A 24,095-nucleotide genomic window follows, 5' to 3' on the forward strand; every position below is an offset into this window, starting at 1 on the left:
GATCCATAGATAAATAATAAATCGGTCTCAGTGAATACACATATTTATTTCCCATGTCGTGGGACCAAATTATGTAAATAGTGAAAATATAGAGAAGCTAAGCCTTTATAAAAATATGATTTTTACAATTTAAAATCTGGATCTAACAGGCATCGGCAAGTGTTGTAGTCACATCCACATAAACTACAATTAACATGAATTTACAACACATATTGTGGCTTTAATAACAAGTATAAAAGTGTTCATTCCAGAAATAGATATTTGACTTTGTTGCATATGTAGGTATTCATTAAAAGATAAATATATTTCTATACAGTCATATCATAATAAGTTACACAATTTTTGTAAGTCAACCGTGGAATGCAATAATACTAACATCGAAAAGTATGAAACAAAATGTCTCGCATCAGTGATGATTCGAATAATTTATCAGCAAAAAGGTTAAAGTGACAGTTGCAGTCTCCTTAGTGGTCGTCACGCCGCGCCAGCTACTGGATCACTCACGTTCAATAACAAATAGGTATTCAGTATGTATGTTCAGTGCATAATCGTAATATGAAATACTACCCCAGATAAATGTTTCAAAAGTTCCATCAAGTTTAGAAGCTTAACACTTACTGCCTGAAGAAGTACTTTAACATGCTTATTTATATTCCAAATTACATTACAAATATAATCTTACAAATACAGGGTAAGTACACTCATAAAATTTACACGTAAGCTCAATGAAATTGATTGGGGTGTAATGAACCGGCACGAAATCGCTCCTCAATTCGCTTCGGACGTCAAATCAGATATAAACACTACATGGCAATAACTTTTGTACCACAAACGTTGAGCAACGATTCCTGCCACGATTTGCACTCAAATGTAATAGTGGACCCATTTTCAACATCCCTCATGACGACATTCTAAATAATATTGCACTTCATAAACAGTCCACTGTAAGATTGAATCGAACGAAGCCTAACCATAACCTCTCCTATTCTATTCGGCTCTGTTTACAAGCGTCGCGAGTGAGACAGCGCTACGGCGTTAGAGTGGGAGAGGCGATGCAGGGCTGTGATTGGCCGGCGCGGCGTGGGGGCGTGGCTGGCGGCTGCATTAGGGCAGGGGCTGGTGCTCGGGGATGGTGGGCGAGGTGGCGCCGCTGGCCGCGCGGCTCGCGTCGCGGAGCGCCTCGTCGAAGCTCTGCGTGGAGTTGGACCGAGACGCCACTTTACCCTGAAAAGGTATAATGTTTTTTTAAGTTTTTTTACTCGTATTATAAATGAAAACAAACTATCGAATAATCGGCCAATTCGGCGAACACGCACGACGATTTTGCGCACGAGATTTAATTTCACATCAGGCAAGCATATTCCGCAGTACCGTGACGCAAAACGGATGAGTTTTTTTCTTAGAATTATGCGGCGTCCATGATCATTGACCTGCATAATATGTGGAGATATACACTACATAAGTTACTATATAGCATTGAGTCTAGTCTAGAGTTATGAATTGACTCAAGTCTCCAAGTTCAAAATACGTTTATCTCTTTGTCATTAACATTAAGAAGCCACAGTTTTTTATAAAATTATCAGTATTAATTAACCTGCTGACACTTTGTGTTTTTACAATGCACATCTTGATATACTTACCTACCCAGTGGGTTAATTAAGAGTACCTAAGACCTGGTTTCTCATGATTCTGTTAGTTACAGTCTCAATAACGGATTTGCTGACGACGCGTTTAAGGATTATTACCCTTGTTAATTGGATGGGTCCCATGACGAAAATCTAATAGACCATTCATAAATCAAGCATTATGTGAATCATTCACTCACACTTCATTCAATATTCTGTCATATTCATTGAAATTGGTGTCTATGTCTCTATAATGCGAAACAACCTCAAACAACCAAACTTTTTGGTTTTGAGGTTGCCATGGTTACTATTTCTATCGAGGTTGTTTTTTGACATTCGTCATTGAAAATAATATCATTACGCCATGCCCTTTGAAAAACAATACAACGAACTGATGGAGTGTCAGTGCAAAATAAAGGACTCAACAAATAACACCTCAATCTCTAAGTAAGGTCTTATTTTAAAATATTTTGTTAGAAGATTTTTCACTTAATTCAATAGTTCTCATTAAGTCATTAGGTTTAACTTCTTATATCTACCTCTGTGGTCTAGTGGTAGAAGCTCAGCTTCATCACCCAGGGATCCCGGGTTCGATTTCCAGGTTGGGCCATTAATTTGTGTTTCTATATTGCGGTCCCAAGTTAGGTTAGGACATTAAATTAAAACTTTTATCTCGGTTTGACAGTATATAAAACCCAGACACTATTTCGCTTCATTTTTTATGTCACACAACATCTAGTTCGTATATTGTTCATCAAAGGCTCTGTTCATTTTTCCATCTTGAATCTTGACAGAATGAGTGACAAGTAAACAACCCGTTGCCTGGTTACCGGTCTTAACCAAGTCTTAGCGGAACCCCACAGCAGCAATCAAGTTTATCACCCGATCAAGGGAGTTAACCCCGTGATTTAGCATGGTGGGACACTCACTAACCTTAACGGTCCAACATGTAACCAAACCGAGGTATTTTTAACCTAACCGAATGGTGTGAAATTAGGCCTAAGTGTAATTACTCACTTAGAATGGTTTTAAGACATTTACGCTGACTTGCATAACGTCACTCTAATAGCATCCCTTAGCTAGGTATTGCATAGACTTTCATTTACTTAAGCAAAGCCTCTATAAGCTACAAAGCACTTACACTCACCTTAACATTCTCATAAGCGGATCCGACGCGCTCTTCAATGGAGCGGAAGGACTCGGAGTTGCGCATCTGGCCGAGCTTGGTGGACACGCCCGCCGTGAACCCGCCCAGGATCGACGTCGTCTTCTCCGCCGTCGTTTTTATCACAGACTCAGTTTTTTGGTATCTGTGAACCAGAAAAAATAGCATAGAGCATTAAGAAAAAAAAGCATAGAGTATTTAGAGCGCGAATCTATTAGGTTAGCTTTTTTGTGAGTGTTTTTTCATGCTGATGTAAGTGTGAGGTTTGGTATTGGTTTCTGACTGTTGTTGCGTGGAAAATTTCCAGTCTAATTGGATTTATCGTTTATTTGGAGAATCACTGCCATTGTCAGACCAAGTTATAGGTAAAGAAGTGTTCGTTATTTATTTGAAGTCGTTAGTCGTTCTATGTATGTATGTGCAATATGTGCATACGTAAGCCACGGCACAATATCAATACAATGTACATAAATAGGTAAGTTAGTAAATATTGTACTAAAACGACGACGGCTTGCGTCGGTATCGTGAATAAATAATTACCATTTATATAGCATGTAATCAATACATCGATGGTCACGTTACTAAAGTAATCAATTAACGTACAAGTAAAAACTAGCGTTAGTCCAACATGTTATGCATTATTACATAGTACTCTGCATGTAAACTACAATTACTATATCATTAGTGTTCTAAAAACGTGAGAACTATTTGTTTTTCTCCTTAAAAACCAGAAATTACTGTAATTTTATATTAGAACAAAGAGAAGGAAATGGAAACAACTTGTAAAAATTATAATAACCACTAGTTATTAGTAATATTATTTTACGATAGTTATAATCAACGAACTGTGTCAACTGATAATGACGACTCACAGTGGTAAAATCGCAAGATAAGCTACCATAAATTCGCTTACGAAGTAGCTACATGGGCATTAAATTTAATAACCTTATGAATGCATGCGGAATGGAAACATAATGATGCTCTCTACAGCGGTACTATTCTAGTAATGGCAACTACATACTCACATGGGCGCTTCCGTCACAGCCTGGGTGATCGCAGAGACCCGAGTTTCTAGCGTTTGATAGCTGTCGTGCAACAAAGGCAAAAGTGAACATAAATAAAAATATATATCTACCAATCACCACTAAAATAAGCTTAGGCAGCATAAGAACAAAAATATCATCCACTACCATGTTTTAAATGTTCAAACAACAAGAATACATTGATGTCGATTCTGAAGGCACAAAATGTATTTTCGGCATGTCAAACTCTACTAGAGAATGAGATTTACAACAATTTTCATAATTATAGTATTGGTAAAGTTAAATTTTGTGCCTCCTGAACAGCTAAGATTTTGAGACATGCGGACAACTCACACTTGGCTCTCCTTGACGTTCTTGAGGCCCTGGTTCACGTCCTCGGTGATCTCCCTCCACACGGTGATGCCGAGCTTCCGCTTCAGCTCAGAGCTTTGGCGGACCTGCGTCAGATCAGTCCCATATATTTAGGTATCATTCATTAACCCACTTATGCCTACTGTTAGGGGTGGACTGTATTTGAAAGTCTCCTTCAGGTTTTCCAGTCGTTCTTTATTGTTCCTCTTCTGTTTCCTGAATGACAATTTGCGTACCAAAATGACCCTACTTAAGTACTCAGAATTGGTCACGCAACCGATAGCTGATAAGGTGAGATACCTAACTCTAATATTTACAACCAATAATATCAAAGTATAACAACTTATAAACTATGCTATACAAAACTATTACTTATACATTATAATCTAATCTTATGCTAGGTTTTCGTCGTGAACATTCTCCCGCCGTCGCTATCTTGCGATTCTACTGGCAGCACGACGATCCTCTTCCTTGGTCGACGCAGCACGTGGCCGTTGCTCGTTGTAATGTCGACGACTGGCACGATGTTGTCCTTCCCTGGGTAGACAGCTGTGACTCGTCCTCGGGGCCAGGTGTTGCGCGGGTTGTTGGAGTCGCACACGATGACCAGGTCGCCGATCCTCGGTTAGCTGCCGGTGCTGTGAGGCTCCCGCCGGTGTTGGAGTAGCGGTAGGTACTCCTGCATCCACCTCTGCCCCCTGTTGAGCTTGCCTTCAGTGCTGTCGTGCTCTCCTGCTGTCGTGTATTCTTCCACGTGTGTCCGAGCGACACGACGGCGCAGCTCTCCTTTTCCTCGCCGATCTTGGGTACTGGTTCCTTGTTCTCCGTGGGCCAGTGTTCTTCAGAATGCCGCAGGAACTCGGGCCGGTCGAAGTCGTGCGGCGTGGCTCGAGTTGCGTCACCGGCGACATTTTCGGCTGTAGGTACCCATCCCCACTCGTTTTTCTTCGTAGATTCTTCGATTTCAGCGAACCTGTGAGCGACGAAGGTCTTGAATATGCATGGCTCAGCTCGTATCCACGCCAGCACCGTCTGTGAGTTGCTCCAGAACACTCTTCTTGTGATGTCTCCATAATCGTGTTCCGATCGAGTTGTGTTCGAGATGCGAGTCCCGAGTACCGCAGCCTGTAGTTCCAGCCGCGGTATTGACGTGGGCTTGATTGGTGCGACTCTGTTATTCACCATGGCCAGTGTGACCTTCACGCTGCCGTCTGCTCGTTGCATTCTCCAGTAGGCCACCGCGGGCGGCGGTTTCGACGGCGGACGGTCCCCTCGTAGCACCTCAGCCGGCGTCTTATGAGTGTTAAGACGAAAGCCGAGATTGTCTTCATTTACGTGCCACATGAGGCCGAGTGTCTTCTCTATTTCGCTCCCGCCGATGTCGATCGTAGCTGTCTCGGCGTCGGTGATGAGATCGCGTAGTACTCGTCGCTCGTTCGATGCCCATCCGCGTAGTTCGAAGTCCGCTCGTCGATGTATTTCGTCGACTGTCTTCGTGACGTGGGCCTCTTCCACCGACGTGAAGCTTTGCAGGTAGTCGTCCATGTAGTTTTTCTTCTCAATTGCTCGGACGACCTCGGGGTGCGTGTCGGCGAAGTCTCTGGCGTTTCTGTTCTTGATGCAGAGTGCCGTGCACGGTGACGATGATGCGCCGAAGATGACGGATGTCATGCGGTACTCGTCTGGTGTACCCTCCCGCCGGTCGCTGCGCCAGAGGAAGCGCAGCGCGTCTCTGTCGCACTCCTTGATGAGTATCTGCATGATCATCTCCTTGATGTCCGCGCTGACTGCGTAGGGGTGCTGCCTGAACCGCATGACCACCCCAGGAAGCAACTGAAGCAGGTCGGGGCCGGTCAACAGCATGTCGTTCAAGCTGCGTCCATGTGACTTCGCTGCGGCGTCGTGCAGCAGTCTTATCTTCTTCTTCTCGGGGTTGCAGACGGCGAAGTGCGGCAGGTACCACGTTCTGTCTTGCGTCGGGAGTGTGGTGGCGGGCTCGGCGTACCCGGACTTCAGCATATTGTCCATGCGCTCTTCATACTTCTGCTTGAGGTCACGGTCGAGCTTGCGTTCGAGAATGCAGAGTCGTTTCAGCGCGTCTTGACGGTTGTTAGGTATTTTCTCATTTTCTCGTTTCCATAGCAACCGAGTTCCGAAGCGACCATCGGACAGCCGGCGACTTTCCTCTTCCAGTTTTCTCGTAGCTTGCTCTTCTGGATCTGTCGTCGGTTTTCTCGCTTCGATGCCCAGGGACTCCAGCTCGAAGTAGTGCTTCATCATTTTATTCTCCATTGATACTTCCGCGCTCGTGACGTACCCGCAGAAGTTAATTGGTTTGCTCTGTGTGGTGCGGCAGCCGTGCAGTACCCAGCCGAGCTGTGTGCGAGATGCAACAGGCTGGTCACGGCGGCCTTCTCGGACTTCCCTCGAGACAATTAAGTCCCAGTTGTCCTGGCCGATGAGTATTTTCGGCGATGCCCCCTCGTAGGCAAGTTCCTCTTGAATGTCGCTCAGGTGGCTGCAGTCGTCGACTTCTTCTTTCTTCACCGTCTGAGTGATGAAGTCGAGCTTCTCGACTGTGCGTGCGTTTTCAAGTTTGAACTCTTCTTGTGTGTGCTTGCCCCGTATGGTGAAGTCGACTTTCTTGCTCTTCGAGTGTCGATCTTCTTTGCCGCTGACTCCTTGCACCCAAATCTGATCAGTGGGGCCTTCGAGGCCGAGAGACTTGGCCACGTCCGCGTCGATCATAGTGATGGTGCTTCCCTCGTCGAATAGTGCGTAGGTATCTATACTGGATTGAGGGCCAGTAAGAACCACGGGCGCTATTTTCAAGTAAGCGCGGCGGCGCTTGCTGTTGTTCGCTGCGACGGTCGGTTTTTCTGTCATGGACGCGGTGACCTCTTCGCGTTTGTCTTCTCTCTTGATAGCTTCGTGATGCAGGAGCTTGTGGTGGCTCAGTTTGCAGCCGGAGACACCGCAGGGCTTCGCTTTACATGAGAAGCGGCGATGTATGCTACGTAGGCAGCGGAAGCACACCTTGTTCTGTTTCGCTATTTCCCAGCGCTCGTCAGTCGTCTTCTCGGTGAACCTAGTGCATTCAGGTAATTTGTGAGCCTGTTTGCACATAGGGCAGCCGTCCTCTTCTTCCTTGTGTGTGTTCTCGGCGGCGTAGGTACGTTCCGTCGTCTTCTTCGCAGCTTTCTCCCTCGCACTCACGGGTGTAGGTGCGCTGTTGTCGATCTGCTCGAGCGCGGCGTATGGGCCGCACTTGTCCGCTTCGTGGTTCAGGTAGGTAGAGAGCTTCTTCAGGTTCGCTTCTTCACCATGATGCGTGAAGTTGTACTCGTACCATTTGTCACGAAGAATCGGTGTGAGCTTCTCGATTACAGTGCGCTCGGTCTCCGGGTTGTAGAGGAAGTGCGGTTTCTTCAGTGCTTCGATCGTAGCCACGATGTTGGCCAGCTTGCTTGCGAAGATGCACAGGTCACGTGGGCTCTCAGCTAACTTCGGTAGTTTCTTCACTTTGTCGAGCTCGTTGAGTATGAGTGCTTCTGGCCGCCCGAACCGTCGTTCCAAGCCCTGTATAATGACGACAGGGTTCGGATCGCTGATTAATAGACAGCTGACGGCTTCGAGGGCGGCCCCACGCAGGCTTTTTCTCAGGCGGGCGACGTTTTCTATCTTCGTGAAGTACTTCTCAGTTTCCTGGTAGGCCGCACGAAACGGTAGCCACTCGCTGCTGTTTCCGTTGAACGTAGGTAGTTCTTGGATGTACCGTGGCGGCTCTCTGTAGCCGCCGCCGCTCAGCACACTTTTCAATAGTGCGGCGAGCTGCGTGACGTCTTCACTCGACGACTTTTCTTGCTGACGTGCGGGAGGCGCGCGCTCTTCATACTGCGGCGCCTCGACGACCCGTGGCGGTTCCGTAGGTATCCACGGGGTGGGAGGGGCCTGTGTCTGGCCCCTCACGGGGGACGAGCCTCTTGCTTGGCCCGCTGTGAGAGCGAGAGCAGGGGGCGGGGGCTTAGAGGATTGCTCCTGCACCCACTGCTCGATGCGCTCGCTCTTGTCGACGATGTCTTCGTCTTCCTCGTCGGACGAGTCCTCCGCTTGTATCCGCATGAGCCTCACCTTCGCTAGTTCAGCGGCGGCTTGTGCTTCCTTCTTTTGCGCCTCGGCCAACAGCTCTCTAGCCTCCAATTCCGCGAGGTATCTCTTGCGGGAGGCTTTGGAGTGATGTGACCGGGGCCGTAAGGTAGCTGGCTGCGATGTGACTTGACGCACCACAGTGACCACGCTCGTGTCTCGAGGTGGCGGCGTCGCAGGGCGCTTTGATCTGGTAGCGCTTGCGTTCGCCGCCGACGTGGTCGTGGCGGATGTCTCAGTCACACCGCTTCCCATAGTCGTCGTGGTGTTGCTCGTGCAGACCGTGCTTGATTCGGCGGTACTGGACTCTTCCTTCCGGCTACTGTGGCTTCTAGTAACCGGCATTTTCGTCCTTTATTCCCGTTTTCGGCTCTTCGATAGACCACTGTTCAGTGGGTCTGCCAATTTCTTCCTCTTATCTGGCTTCTCGAAGGTTCGATGTTTCTTCTGATCCGTCTCGAAGTTGACCAATGTCTTCTGATCCGTCTCGTAGGACCAATGTTAGGGGTGGACTGTATTTGAAAGTCTCCTTCAGGTTTTCCAGTCGTTCTTTATTGTTCCTCTTCTGTTTCCTGAATGACAATTTGCGTACCAAAATGACCCTACTTAAGTACTCAGAATTGGTCACGCAACCGATAGCTGATAAGGTGAGATACCTAACTCTAATATTTACAACCAATAATATCAAAGTATAACAACTTATAAACTATGCTATACAAAACTATTACTTATACATTATAATCTAATCTTATGCTAGGTTTTCGTCGTGAACACCTACTGTTCCTTTAAAGACACACACATGTCAAAAAATGTTAGGTTTATTGACATGTAGTTAAAATTTATATTTCATTGGCATTTTTCCGATTTTTTATTTTTCCCGTAATAACTGAGACACAACATAATACATTAATAAACCATCAAAAAAGTTCACTCATTTATCTGTGAGTGCTTACGACTGTAATCCCCGAAGGGGTCGTTAGAGTTAGTCAGAAGTGACTCGCAAGTTATTAAAATTTATAATTTTAATTGTTTTTTTTATTTGGAAGGTTTTTTTGTCACTTTGTGCTTATACCGTAATGCACTACATTAACGTTACATTAGGTAATACAATTATTACAAAGACTGTAATATAACAGCTGTCAATGTTGAAAGCATATTACATAACTTGTAACTTCACGGTACATTTTACGGTAAGTGATCCTATTAAAGAAGCACGTCGAATTAAATAGTTATAAGAAGGAAATAATTAAGTGTTCATGATTACTTTATCGAATCTAGTTACGGCTAGGAAGTGGCAATAATTTAAATAAAACAGTTAAAGAAATGTGTAAGTGTGGCACCTTTCTAGTCCTATGGAATCATTTGGTTTTTTTGTGAAAGCGAATCCTTAATGAGTGTTCGATGATAATGGCACTCAAACCTGTTCTCACTAATATAGGACGTTACATCATCCAGCCCGGATCAACGATTTGCAATTTTGAAGGTCTTTGATATCACGTTGAGGATAAAGGACAAAATATGAATGTACTAATAGTGATTTTTATCTCACCTACTATACTGGACTGTATACTGTGATTTTATCATCAATCTTTTTGTATTTTCGCCAAATGACTACTGTATATGAAACTTTTTCTTATCAAGCGTTGCTTGTTTTAACACCAACCGAAAATAAGTTTTTAAATCCGGAATTATCTAATTAACTGTAAGCCACGGACAGACAAAGTTGGGTTGTGTTGTGGTGAGTATGACCAAAATATTTCAGCTAAAACGTTCTGTAACTTTTCTATGAATAAGGGGGTATGTTTTTAATGACATTTTATGTCTTAAATAAGTACTTTTAAGATTTATTATGTTCTACCATATTTCAGCACGGTCTATATCCTTATCGTGATAATGATAAATTGGCAGTTTAAAGTGAACCTCAAGCACTGGCCTCAAATCTGCTCGTACCTTGCTCTACAGCACGATACTTTAGGGTTTCTATCTCGTCCTGCGGTGACAATTATAAGTTGGCAGTTTAAAAGGAACCTAGAGCACTGGCTTGAACAGAACTGGTCCCTTGTACCTTGCTCGATACGTTAGGGTGTCTATCTCACCCACTGGTGACAATGATAAGTTGGGAGTTAAAAATGACTCAAGGTCTCCGTAGCATTACCTTGCTCTGCAGCACAGTCCGCAACGTGGCGATCTCATCGTCCACACGCGCCAGCTCGCGGCTCCACTCCGCGCGCAGCTGCTCCGCCTGCTCCGGCGTGAGGCCCGCCAGCTCGTCGGGGGTCACCGGCTCGCCAGCCCCGACGCCCGCGCCGGGCACCGCCTCCTCCGCTGTGGAGGGGAGATGGAGGGTGAGAGAAGTTAGGGGGAAATGGTCTGAGGGTTGTTAGGGTGGCGGTGAATAACAAGCTAGAGCTTAATATTATGTGAGCCAGCGCGACGCCAGATTTTTGACATGTTTTGTTTTGCGTATAACCATAGAGCTGAATATTATGTGACGGAACCTAAGCAAGATTTTTGCATGTCTTGTTTTGCGTGTATGCTAGACTATCGTTATTTAATGTGTAAAGATTGACCAGTCAGACGCTAAAGTATAGTCGAAAACAATATCTCGGGGACGCTCCTTCCATAAATCCCGAAATTATCATTGAGGTTTATTGTTGTATCTTAGTTAAGGTTTATGATATTTAAAAAAGTGGATACACCCAAAGCTCTACATAGATTGATAAATATATCAAAAAAACAGTTTTTCCCAGCCTGTTCAGAAAATCTTATCGTACCTACATGTAATTTCAAAAATAATATTATTCCAAAATGAAGAATGAAACGGTATATAAGCTGGTATATGAGGTTAATTGACTAAAATGCTAGACCGCAGCAACCAGGTTATTTTGACTTGCATTTCGAAATCGTTTTGCTAAAAGTTGCCTTCTATTCAGCTCAGAAGAGGTCAATTTATGAAATCTCTCAATTGCCTTCGCGAAATTACAGTTACGTAAATTTCGTAGCCGCTGCGCTGTAGTTTAATGAGTCCGCCTGCCTCTCTGTTTTTACAACATACTTTATATCGTCTCAAGTCTCAGTAACAAGGTGTTTTACGAAAACAATAACAATAATTGGTTAATGCGATAACAAAAACAATGTCAACACATTTCACAACTGACTGAGATAAAAACAAACCAATCACCAAACACGAATACGATGCACTAACCTCCAGGTGTGATACCTAGAAACCGTTTATAGTTCGTGTGGCTCGAAACTTTGGCAAGATACGGCTTGGATAAGTCCTGAAAGGTAACTCGAACTTCGCGCATTTTCTTCTTGAATATCCTGAGGCGGCGGCGGCGGTTGTCCATGTAGAACTCGGTCTCGATGCAGAGCGCGGAGTCCAGCAGGTCCGGCAGCGCGCGCCAGTCGTCCTGGTCGCCCCCGGGGCCTGCGGGGACAGGGGCGGGGGCAGGGGCCCAGCCCAGCTCCTCCTCCAGCTCGTCCACGGCCACGTCGAAGCTCGGCGTGGAGTCGTCGTCCGGCGCCAGGAAGTACGGGTCCTCCATGTACTCGAGGCTGGTGGGCTCCACGCCCGCGCCCTCCAGCGCCATCGCTACCTGCGCCCGCGCCCGCCAGCCAGCATGCTCCCTCCGACCAGCCTAGCCCGCACTACACACACTATAGCAACCGTATCGGCGTCCCGGTTAACATTAATTGAATCTTCCGCGAGGATCCGTTACATGATATTATGTTGCAGTTATTAGTTACAAAAGTAACATATGTGGGTGGGAACAAAACAGTGTGTTGGTCGTATCTCCCGCCACGTCTGGTCGCACTGCCGTCGCGCGCCGCTGCCCCACCGCTCGTGCACACTCGCCACTTTCACCGACACTCTATTCACCACGCGATTTAGGATAATGTTGGATTGGACGAATCCACGATCTTGACCTCCAGATAACAAATTTATTTTAAAATGAAAGGAGCGCGTGGAAGCGGCCGCGGCGCCGCGTGTTCAAATACAACAAGGCAACAAGGCCACGCAGGTTTTTGATCGCGGGGAACAAAACAACGAGAGGCTCTGCTCGCGCGCGCAGAGTTTATTGACAGCGCCCGCGGCGGCGCGCCCCGCGCCCGCTCCGGATTGCTACATCATCACATCACCGACAGCGCGTTGCTTAGTGCTATCGAAATTTCAATAAAAACTAATATAAAAAGTTAGATAGTTACTCTACAGAACCTATAGCAAATTATACGTGCATATTATATTTCTAAATGCCAATGACTCATCCGCCTCACGAAACAGGTTTCAGTGAAAACCTGTTTCGTGAGCACAGTGATATGGTATCTGAGCATAGATAGATAGGTTCTACTTCAGAGTGTTATCAAATTATTGCTGATCCGTAAACTGATATTATACATTTTATTACATTACAGTGATATAATTCCACATGTAAAATATAAAATTTCATGAATATAATATTGTTCTGTTGTTTAAACATATAGAGTGGACTGCTACACTTTGTGGCCCTTTTCATTACTCCTCCAGCTATTACTGGCTGAGCACAACCACAAATGTACAGTAAAGGATTATTATTAGCTGATGATGAAGATGATGTGTAAATTATTAGAGCAACAAGTTTTGTATGTAACAATTTACAGAACATACTTTCAGATAATTTATGCTTCTGAAAATGATTAAGGCTGAGTAGATATCTACTCGGGTTCCGCTCATCTCGCATAATCTTTATTGACCAAAACTCATTTCGCATAACTCGTATGGTCTAAACTTTTTTGGCCGAACCATCACTTTGCCAAGACTTATGTGGCATAAGGCTCGTTTCGTCTAAAACTCTTTAGGCACAATCTTTAAACACCTAAGTTTCGTTTGCTCAAATTTATGTTCATCTATACCTATGTATAATCTTGTTTTTCCTTATGTTATCTTAATAAATAATATATTAAGTATGTAGTAAATGTACAAATTGTGGTATTTTTCTCCTACATCCCGAAAATCACGATATTGTGTGATCTAAAAATGGAAAGTTAACGACCAATATAATTATTACAAACCCCATGAGATCAAAACCTAAAAATAGGTGCGACGACGAGCAAAGCGAGGAGGAGCGTGTTAGGTGCACATGTTCATCAAAACCAAAGCGGAGCGCAGCGAAGCGGAGCGGAGCGTTTTCCAAACAGCGGAAACAATACAAGGCACCAGTTTGCGCTATGTAGGGAGACGCTCCGTCAAAGTTAAAGAAAAACGAATATTATTACTTTGTATAAACCTATGCCATAGCATTATTAGGCTATTCAAGATTTGGCCATACCATTATTAGGCTAAACAATGTTATGCGAAATAACTTTTTACTAAACGAGATTTATGCCATACGATTTTCGGCGTAACGAGACTTTGACCAAACGTTACTATGCAATACGAGATTAGGCAAATAAATCTTATGCCAAAAAAGGTAGAACCTATCTACTCATATAATTTTATTTATGGAAAATGTGATGACAGACTGTTGTGTGACTAGTGTGTGAAATACTAACAGAAAAATTACAACCATTTCCAATGGTAATACATTGACTCATTTAAATTGATAAAACAGTTCCCTTTTTTCCTTCCTAATACATAATCTGAATAACACAACAGTTACAGATTGTAAGTACTCTATTCACTGGCTATCTGTCTGTGCTTGATATCTGTGCTATAGAGAATAAATATCCAACAACCAAAACATTAAAAATCATAATCAAATTTACCAGTGTAAAGTTGTAAAAGAGCCACATTCTAATTTGATACTAACTAGTCCTGAAACTGAACTAGGTATTACAAAATTATATAACAATTGTTAAGAAAAAGTAACAGAAATGTTAATGGAAATAGAAAAATCTAAGTATTAATATTTGGTACCTATATGAAAGAGGCTTGATGTGTAAGTTTCAATAGTTTACGGCCATTTTAAATGTTAGATTGGCATGTAAAGCAGGTGCTCCTGTGGCTTGCTCTTCAGTTGTGTTGGTCAACAATGCCACTGTCACTGAGTTCAGATTGTTATGAGTATGAGAGTAGTGGACATGCAGACGGACTATCCCTTTGTCAGGTATACATTTCATATTGTGCAACAAAAAGTTTGGGACCAACTCTTAAGTAGCAAAAAACTAAATTAAATACTTACCAGATCAACCAGAATGTATGGAACAGCTGTTTTGATATTTACAATTTCAGAGTTGGTCCAATAATGGAAGTTGCACAGTTTGACAAGTATATTCACATGCCAATGGGATGTGGCTATCCCATTGGCATGTGAATATACTTGTCAAAACATAAATGGTCACACTGTATAATGATCTCCATGAGATAAGTCAATTTAGAAGAAATTCAGGTCATTGCCATTTCAAATTAAAACAGTAAGTACCTAAGTGATAATAAAATTATATATGTGCAACTAAATACATTTAACTAGAAAACCCTCTATCATGTTTTGCTTGCATTTTTAATTGTGTCTGATTATGATTACAAGACAGTATTGTCCGTGTTAATAAATGGATTTCAACAAGGGTTGTACTGCTAATGCTACACAATACTATAAGTAGTTACTACAAGGTACAAATTAAAGTGATCATCATAGGGAATTGCAGCTAAACTTCTGTGTACTTTGTATGAACAAATAATAAAATTAGAATTATCTGGTAGTGAAATGAATTGAATAAGTCTGTAACACCAATAGTAAATTTTTTGTTGTCGATATATTTGTAACAAAGAAGATTTTTTTATTTCAGCAGTGAATCATTGGTAAAAACAATAGTAAATAATGGAGGCCTACAAACCTGTCTGTATGCCGCTCATAATTTTAGCCGTGTAGTCACCACTAATATCAGTGATAAGTTCTTGAAGAAGTACGAATTGGGCAGAAACAAATAACGTTAGATAAATCTTTCAAATATCTCTAAGAATTAACTAAATTTAATTAAAATTGCTAATATGACACGCACCAACAACACAAAAATGAATGAATAAAAAAAAACACTACACAGAATAGAATAGATCAAATATCAAGTGTCAAAAACTTGAATTTTCTCCAACTGTATTTATGGTTTCAGTTAACCAGTTTTAATCCAGAAGAATAACATCATCATCGTGGGATTGTTTGTCAATGCATGGTATGACTGGCATGGCAACATGGCAATCATGGTGCCATGCCGCATGGCACCATGATGCATGGCATGATGATTCTTATTCTGAGTTGTCATTCTGTAATACTCTATGGACAACTCTGTGATGTATATTAAAAAAAACCTCAGAAAACAATTATAGGGATGTACTAGGTAAATCGAATAAAATACTCGTGTCATATTATATAACTCGAACCCAAAATTCGATTCAATCCTAATATTCTAGTACTATATTTAGTCGACCGAATGGCGTAGTGGTTAGTGACCTGACTACTGAGCCGATGGTCCCGGGTTCGATTCCCGGCTGGGGCAGATATTTGTTTAAACACAGATATTTGTTCTCAGGTCTTGGATGTGCCCGTAAAATGGCAATAGGCCCGCCCCCTATTACATTGGGACTAACATAACACTCTGGCGAAAAGTGGGTGCAGCAATGCACCTCTGCCTACCCCGCAAGGGAGTACATTAGTACAAGGCGTGAGTGCGTGTTTTTTTTTTATATTTAGTATCTGTCTTCAGCCTAGACGTCTTGGGCTCATTTAACAGGATATATCTCAACACATAATTATACTTAAGTGTAACGTTAAGGGATCGCCTCTTTTTCTTCTGTCAATCAGTAGAACGCGAGCTCGCGAATGCATGCAATAAGGAAAGCAATGTTTAAATCGAAATAGTTAAGTACATTTAAAGTTTTTTATAAGTTGTACCAAGTGTAGGTACTTACTTACTAATAATATTACGTAAGTATTAACTAGGTAATTCATAACCAAATGCTATTTTTACTGTAACTACCTACCATTTCTGATTGTATAAACTGTTAAGCATTTCACTGGTATGCATGCTTTATGCACTTAAATGCTTTTTACTTTTCAAAATTATTGATTTGTAGCCGATTATGATTACCGGAAAGAGTCCAGCGTATAAATTAATCGACATACCGACGAATATACAGAAATCGAGTGGAGTCATATCATACCTACTACTCGCTCGGCATAGAGAAAATAATACTACGTATACTCGTCGCATCGCATCGGCACATCACTATTGTTATAAGAGAAAATTTTGTGGACTCATCTCCGGCAAAAGGAAAATATATTATTTTTTTAAATAGACTGAAGTAATTCGGGTAAGCTGTGATAATGGTCTTTATTATGGAAATGGAAATAATAAAATATAGGTCATAGGTATATTCTTGATTGCGTTCTAATTAAGCATTGTTCACGTTTTTTTAGCAACATGTCGGCAACAGCTTTATTTGGGAACACCTCGGGGCTTGGTGGTAGTTCAGGAGGCAACAAGCATCTAGTGGAATTTCGCGCTGGACGCATGACACTGAAAGGGCGCATGGTGCACCCAGACAAAAGGAAGGGTCTTCTTTACGTTTACCAAGGTGAAGATTCCTTGATGCATTTCTGTTGGAAGGATCGTACCACCGGGGAAGTGGAAGATGATCTGTTGATCTTCCCTGACGACTGTGAATTTGTGCGGGTCAATGAATGCACTACCGGCAGAGTCTATGTGTTGAAGTTCAAGTCTTTCTCCAAGAAATATTTCTTCTGGATGCAGGTGAAGTAACAATGACTTAAGAATTGTTCGATTATCAGTATCTTTTTACGAATTTACTTACACTTAGTAATTACAGGAACCCAAAACTGACAAAGATGATGATTTCTGCCGTCGCATCAATGAGGCTCTGAACAACCCCCCCACATCTGGTGGTCGAGGCAGCAGCGGCAGCGGGGCTCAGGACGGAGAGCTGCAGAACCTGCTCAACAACATGTCTCAGCAGCAACTGATGCAGCTGTTTGGAGGAGTCAACCAGATTGGCGGGCTTTCATCACTCCTTGGGACTATGGGGTAATTTTTGATAATTCCTTTATACTGGTATTTATCAGTTATCCGTCTTATTGAACTATTGATGTTGCATGCAATAACCACTGATAACTATATTATAAGGACCATGATGCTAGATATCTTGAGTTAGCCCTAGATAAAATTAAATACCTAGATTTGTAAAAAAAACAGAATCAAGAGAAAAACATCATAAAAACCACTATTTCCGATAAGTCTGTGATTTTCATACATATTGTATTGGAGTATAATAATAAAATATTCTGTCTATCTATCTATGTATACGAAGAGCTATTCATCACTATGAATATGTCGCAGGAATCTGGTTTAATCTCCTGTTTGATTGAACCGCTAGCCCGTTCATTGGATGACGCTACTCAGTTGAATGACTAAAGAACAACTCGTCAAGTGGTTGACTGTAACGTCCAACGTCTTGACTGAACGTTATTCAGCGAAGTCGTTAAATGGGATATAGTATAGCAACTTTGTAATGTCTGGTTAGGATGAACATGACCAGACAAGAGTCAACAAAAAGACTATGTTACAAAGCTCTCATCTCACAAATTAACTAAACAAAAACAATAAACGTACCTTGATATTGTTGTTCATAATTATCCACTTTCAGCACATTTTTTTCTTTGAAACTATCCGCCGGCGGTGTAACAATAGGTAAATCCATGTTTTCACACTATTTTAACATAAATAACGCACTTTATAGCTAATTTATTTGCAAAAAATAACAATACTAGCGCTTTTTGTGTCAGCTGTTCGCTGTTAGACGCCATATTTGTTTTATTCACCACCTGACTGATTTTAAGTCCGCTAACTAGTTGGACGTTTTGTGACACTTGTACAATCAACCATCGGCCTAGTCATACAACTGAATAGCGTCATCCAATGAACGGGCTAGCGGTTCAATCAAACAGGAGATTAAACCAGATGCCTGCGACAAATATATGACTATATGTTGGAAGTAGCCAAATCCTTTTACTTTATAATAATGTTAACCCTGTCTTCTAGCAACAGTGGTAACGGCGGCAGCGGTCGCACATCAGGCAGTGCATCCCGTAGTGGCAGCGCGCCCCGCACCGAGCCGCGCAGCGAGACCCGCGCCGCCACCCGCCCCCGCGACCCCGCGCCCGCCACCACCGCCGCCGCCACTCCGGCCGCCGCCGCCGCCGCTCCAACCACCACCACCGCATCCGCCACACCCAGGGGTAACATGCAACATGATAATGACTGCACAAAGCTTACTGATGAAGTCAGTGCCAACCCTGACATCATCAATTCCGTTTGCATAACAGATGTTACTGATGCCATTACTCATACTGACACTGACAATTATATGATAAAACCTAGTAGCAAATCCATACAGCCAGCATCTGATGATGCCCTACCCAACATTGAAATAGGTTATGATGTTAACAATGCAGGGAAAAGTCAGAAAGAGCCAGACTCCAATAGAAAAGCTCTTAGCCTGCAACATGATAATGGCTGCACAAAGCTTACTGATGAAGTCAATGCCAACCCTGACAGCATCAATTTCGATTGCCTAACAGATGTTACTGATGCCATTACTCATACTGACACTGGAAATTCTTTGATAAAACCTAGTAATAATTCCATAGAGGCAGCAGCTGATGATGCCCTACCCAACATTGAAATAGGTTATGTTAACCATTCAGGGAAAGGACAGAAAGAGCCAGACCCCAATAAAGAAGCTCTTTACATGCAACATGATGATGACTGCACAAAGCTTACTGCTGAAGTCAGTGACAATCCTGACAAAATCAGTTTCATAACCCAGACAGATGTTAGTCAATACATTGGTAGTACTTTGACTGATTATTCTGTCATTAACCCTAAAAGCAATTTCATAGATCCTGTATACAAAGATGCTCACCCCAACATTGAAATATGTTATAATGTTAATGCAGCTAAGCGTCAGGAGGAGAATACAGAGACAAATATTTCGAACACTGCTCCTAAGGTCTGCAGTTCTATGATAGACTATTCACATAATATGGTCTTAATGTTGCCAGAAACTATTATAAACTCAGATACTGAACGCAAAGAAATCCTAACGGAAGACATTGAATATAATAGTGTTTCCCCAGAAGAGTCAAAAATTATCAATAAGAAGCGTAACCGCCTTTCAGGGTCTGCAAGAAGACGCCTATACAGAAGAAAAATAAGGAACCTAAATTTAAACAAAGAAAAACAGGAGAGCCAAAAACCAATTTCGCCTAGTCTACCTTATATCAGAAATCCTTTGGACAAGGCTGTAAAGAGGCCTAGGTTAGATCAAAACACTAGGATAGATGTCCCACGAAAATTAGTGAAGTTTGATGAATCAGTATTGAATGTCGAAACTACACATAGCAATGAATATGGTACTTTTTCCCCTGTGACCAGTAGCACTCCTGATTGTGCAGAAGACAAAATAAATGCTTGTAAAAACAGAGCTAGTAAAAAACGCAGAAAGGGGAAGAAGCCAAAATCGTCAACCCTCTTTAATCCATGTGCTTCATTGGCCCCAAAGATACCAAATATAGTCAAGTCTTTTCCAATCCAAAATTCTCAAAAGCCTGGTCAAATTAGCTCCAACTCCAACAAATCAGTTCCCAAAAATAATAAGAACAAAAACAAAAATTCTTTCACTCAGCCTAATGTCTGTAGTTTATTTCCCATAACTGAAAGCACAGCTTTTAATAATCCTTCAAAAGTGATAGTTAAAATGGAAGAATGTGTATCGTACCCCAAAACCGTCACAAATCATGTAACTGCCAATGAAAGCGTCACTTTTTCCCAAGTTTCTAGCAAAAAGACCGGAAAACTGATCCCTCATCCTGATACCATGGAAATACCTTGTGGAATTGGAGAAAAGAGGAAGTATATAGAAGACATCCCCATGTCACATTCGTCTCATAAAAAAGTAAAGTTACATGAATCAGTTGCAGACTCCCAGACTGGAACAAAACATGGGACGAACAAACAAGTTAGAAAAAAGGCTGTATCGAAGTCAATTCGAAAACGAAGGCGTTTTTGGATTGCTCAGGGTTGTACCTTTGAAGAGGCAATTAAATTAAGTTTGAAGCCATTATCTGAGTTCCAGAAACCTGATCATAATGCTCTTGATGAAAGCATTAATACTGAACCATCCCAGGCATGTCCTCCCAAAAAAAGCACTCTAAATAAGTCGAATGCTCTTAAGGTTACTATTATAGATAAAAACAGAGGTCTTGGCCGCAAAGATATTCATCATTTATCTGATGCTATAACATGTGAGATATTCCACAATGTCACTGCAAATGGTACTGGTCCACGATTTAATCGCCTCTACTGTAAAAGTGGATTGTTGATAGTTGATTGCTGTGATGAGTTTAGTATACATTGGTTATCAGAGTGCATAAACAGATTGAAGCCTTGGGCAGAGGCTGACTTAAAAGTAATAAACGGGAAATATATATTTAAAATATTAATAGGAACTGTCTGGATTTCATCTCCACTGTCACAGCAAGACCCAGAAGTTATTCTAAGCTGTTTAGACAAGCAAAATAATGATCTCAACTGTCGTAGCTGGAGATTTGTAAATAAAATAGATGGAAAAAATGGTCAGACATACATATTTTCTTTCAATATGGGAGCTTTCTTTGCTCTGAAAAGAGTTAATTTTAAACTTTATTGTGGGACCAAAAGTACTCATATCAGGATAAAAAAGGTTCCTAAAGAATTACTTGATATTTAGCCTACCCAGTCACGTTGCATGTCAGTGTCAGCGCCCTGTGCGTCTGCTACCTGAGAAAGACAAGACCAAGATGGTAAATGAAAGTAGCATTTAGTATAACATCAAGCTTAGACTCACACAATGCACGCCCATGTACCGAGTGGCTTCAGAGTGTAGAAAAAACTGCATTGCTTTAATTTACCAGGTAATTCTTGCTACAATCGGGCCTCTTTATGTAGACCTGTGAGTATATCAATCCAGGTCTGCATATAGAGGTCCGATTGTAGAAGAATTTAGCTAATAACCAATTAGGCATATCTAAACGTGTATGTGTTACCAACAGCCGGAACTGGCACCGGCAGCGGTCAGGGGCAGATATTCCTGTCGGACCTGCAGCGCTACTTCTCGGGGCTGGCGCCGCCGGGGCTGGGCGGGGCGGAGGAGGCGGGCGTGGAGCGCGAGCTGCCCGCGGCGCTGGCGGGCGCGGACGTGGTGGGCACGGCCGCCGCGCCGCCGCACGCCGAGCGCCTGGCGCCGCACCTGCCGCCCGCGCCCGACAACGCCGCACAGGACGATGTAAGGACCACCTTGCTGTCACCGCAGTTCGCTCAGGTGAACCCTTAAGTATTGCGACTGCGTCTCTGTACGCTTCATCTTCGTTAGGCTTACGGCTTCGGTACTTTTTTTCGGTTGGCTTACTATTTTTCGGTTTAGCTTGATTTTGAATTAACACTGTGCAATGCAATGCATGCCATCGGATTTTAGAAGGAACAAGACGTGTTGCTTTACGGGCTTGGTTTCTAAGTGTGTTGTATCGGTGTTTCATGTTTTTCGGTGATTAATATTTTTATGTTTGTTAAAAAAAAAACATAAATTATGTTAAAATTTCAAATGCTGAAACAGAAATTTGGTGGTTCATGAATCAATGTGGATCGATTCACTTTACTGGTTTTTGTTAAATTTGCCGGTTTTCTTATGTATTTTGAAATAATTTTGATTTTTTGGAGTCTCTACTAACACAGTGTACAACTGATTTAATATTATTGTTTTTTTTGCTATGGGTTTTGCATGAACGATTACGTGTGAAGCTAGTGTTTTATTTACCTTGACAAAGTGTGATTTCTTCATTAATAAGTAGGTATCCTAACCGTTTTAAGTTATGCATTTTAATATTTCCCTTTCCCATTACTTTGCTTAATTACTAACCTGCATTTTAATCCAATATCATAACAACACAATGCACTCAATATTACAGAGGATATCATATTTGTATATTGTTTGCAGGCTGCAGCGCTATTCTCTTCAGCACTCACATCGGGGCAGATGGGCCCGATCATCTCTCAGTTCGGTCTGAACCAGGAGGTGGCTTCGGCAGCTAGCAGCGGCGACGTGCAGGCTTTCTTCAAGGCTCTAGAGAACTCCTCCAATTCCGAGACTGACGCCTCTAAGGATTCCAAGGACTCGAAAGGAGACAAGAAGGAGCCCAAGAAAGATGACAAGAAAGACGATGACGCTGGCATGTCTCTTGACTGATTTAATTTTGTTTGCGTGATTAGAAACTCAACGAAGTTTTTTTTGAAAAATATGTATATCTAACAATTTTGTTTCATTCTATTATTGTCAATAAATTAGTTATCACTGTGTATATCATTTTGTGTTATTGTTCTCCCAGAAATTTATTTTCTTATGACATCAATCCTTTTATCAATAATCAGGAGCATAGGCTCGCAGCATTCTTATGAATATGGTGCCCCAGCTATAAATTGTAGTCTTTGAGATTTTTTGACGTAAGTGAGAGTAGGAAGGAGTATTGGCAGACGAGTATTAGCGAATTTGTCATCTAGGCTGATTTTTAGAACGGTATCGATATAAAAACCGAGTCACACGACGTGACTAAGTAAAAAAATATGTATATTATGTGACTGAAACGGATTGATAAACAGGAAATATGTGTATAAGCGCCATCTATTGACGGATATAAAAAGTATATTATACATCGTGATTGTAGCATTCAAGCTCCAGGAAAAATACCACCATTTGTCGCTAGATGTTTCTCTGAATCGCTAAAAAATTTACTGAGATATTAAATTCAAGTTCACGAAAAACAATGAAAGTTTTGTGGCACAAAGTGAGTTATAGGTCTTCTTCAAAATCATAAGCAGTAAGTCTACCTACTGCTTGTGACACTTTCACTTTGTGCAATACCTTTAATTTCAAAGTATTTTCGTTGAATATGTATTTTCATTTATGATTATTTCTATAAATTTACTATTCATATTCTGATGCTTTTGTTTTATGATAATACAACATTAAACCAACGCACCCATTACGATTTAAAGACTACGATGTTTTACAAATCACTTCACTAGTGGACTAGCCTGGCAGATTTATGCATACGTAACGTAAATTCTCCCTAATTACAATACGTTTTGTGTAATGTGCCATTTTGTAGTAAAAGCGACCTTACTAATGTGATTTAAAGTTTACATCGGAATGTCCGGACTCGGAAGCACTCTTCTCACTCGCTACGTCATCGTTACCGCGCAAGAGAGACAACACAATCAAGACTGAGTCAACAGACGGAATAGTGATGTCCTTACACACTTCATGTAGAGCGTTAATAGTTAACTACTTGCTATTTTGTTTTGGTACAATATCATCATTTTGTGTAAGTAAGTAATATTATTTTACATTCTGATTTATTGAATAAAAACAGCAGTGTCCGGTTTAGGAGACTGTGTTGTGTAGTGTGTTAAAGATCTAAATCAGACTAGAAAAAGCAGAACGTCGTAGATAAGTAATTAATTTAAAAAAAATGTGAATTAAATTTCATGTTTAGTAATAAGTACTTATATATTTTAATCGTAATTTAAATATTTTTTATTTATAATTTTCAGGGTTTGTACTTCATCAAACATATAAGTAGAAGACACATCCAAAAGGACAAAGCAATTCCTATTCAACCATGAATATAATTATGTACGTACCTATCCACCATGAACTTGGCATTACTTTAGTGAGTGATTTTT

The 24,095-nt window shown here is 41.8% G+C and overlaps 2 protein-coding genes across 9 annotated transcripts; one reads left to right on the top strand and one right to left on the bottom strand.

Annotated features, from left to right (window-relative positions):
• Window positions 1–27: 27 nt before the first annotated feature.
• LOC105389296 (tumor protein D54) lies at window positions 28–15,335 on the bottom strand. 6 transcript variants are annotated; one of them, XM_011560397.3, is made up of 6 exons: window positions 15,144–15,335; window positions 10,486–10,655; window positions 4,167–4,270; window positions 3,816–3,875; window positions 2,773–2,935; window positions 28–1,224 (listed from the first exon to the last, which is right to left on the bottom strand). In XM_011560397.3, the coding sequence occupies exons 1-6, from the start codon at window positions 15,160–15,162 to the stop codon at window positions 1,105–1,107; spliced, it is 636 nt and encodes a 211-aa protein (XP_011558699.1). In that variant the 5' UTR covers window positions 15,163–15,335; the 3' UTR covers window positions 28–1,104. The 6 variants fall into 6 exon arrangements, with proteins under 6 accessions (XP_011558699.1, XP_037968801.2, XP_011558697.3 ...); XM_038112873.2 differs by lacking the exon at window positions 15,144–15,335 and adding an exon at window positions 11,536–12,501 and having other exon boundaries at window positions 2,767–2,935; XM_011560395.3 differs by lacking the exon at window positions 15,144–15,335 and adding an exon at window positions 11,536–12,483.
• A 1,154-nt stretch (window positions 15,336–16,489) lies between these two features.
• On the top strand, window positions 16,490–22,711 carry LOC105389309 (proteasomal ubiquitin receptor ADRM1). 3 transcript variants are annotated; one of them, XM_038112844.2, is made up of 6 exons: window positions 16,490–16,614; window positions 16,721–17,054; window positions 17,131–17,345; window positions 18,360–18,556; window positions 21,410–21,678; window positions 22,351–22,711. In XM_038112844.2, exons 2-6 carry the CDS (start codon window positions 16,725–16,727, stop codon window positions 22,597–22,599), a joined length of 1,260 nt encoding a protein of 419 aa, XP_037968772.2. In that variant the 5' UTR covers window positions 16,490–16,614; window positions 16,721–16,724; the 3' UTR covers window positions 22,600–22,711. The 3 variants fall into 3 exon arrangements, with proteins under 3 accessions (XP_037968772.2, XP_037968775.2, XP_037968774.2); XM_038112847.2 differs by having other exon boundaries at window positions 21,410–21,642; XM_038112846.2 differs by having other exon boundaries at window positions 18,366–18,556.
• Window positions 22,712–24,095: the final 1,384 nt, after the last annotated feature.

This window comes from Plutella xylostella, chromosome 5 (genome assembly GCF_932276165.1).
Source record: "Plutella xylostella chromosome 5, ilPluXylo3.1, whole genome shotgun sequence".
Taxonomy (NCBI): domain Eukaryota; kingdom Metazoa; phylum Arthropoda; class Insecta; order Lepidoptera; family Plutellidae; genus Plutella; species Plutella xylostella.

What these genes read in the sequence shown, in the direction of transcription:
- LOC105389309 (XM_038112844.2), top strand. Translation starts at nt 16,725, where the DNA reads ATGTCGGCAACAGCTTTATTTGGGAACACCTCGGGGCTTGGTGGTAGT. An exon ending in CGCATCCGCCACACCCAGGG is followed by an intron (nt 18,557 to 21,409) that starts GTAACATGCAAC and finishes TGTTACCAACAG; the next exon opens with CCGGAACTGGCACCGGCAGC. An exon ending in TGTCACCGCAGTTCGCTCAG is followed by an intron (nt 21,679 to 22,350) that starts GTGAACCCTTAA and finishes TATTGTTTGCAG; the next exon opens with GCTGCAGCGCTATTCTCTTC.
- LOC105389296 (XM_038112873.2), bottom strand. Translation starts at nt 11,923, where the DNA reads ATGGCGCTGGAGGGCGCGGGCGTGGAGCCCACCAGCCTCGAGTACATG. An exon ending in GGACTGTGCTGCAGAGCAAG is followed by an intron (nt 4,271 to 10,485) that starts GTAATGCTACGG and finishes GATCTGACGCAG; the next exon opens with GTCCGCCAAAGCTCTGAGCT. An exon ending in AACGTCAAGGAGAGCCAAGT is followed by an intron (nt 3,876 to 4,166) that starts GTGAGTTGTCCG and finishes GTTGCACGACAG; the next exon opens with CTATCAAACGCTAGAAACTC.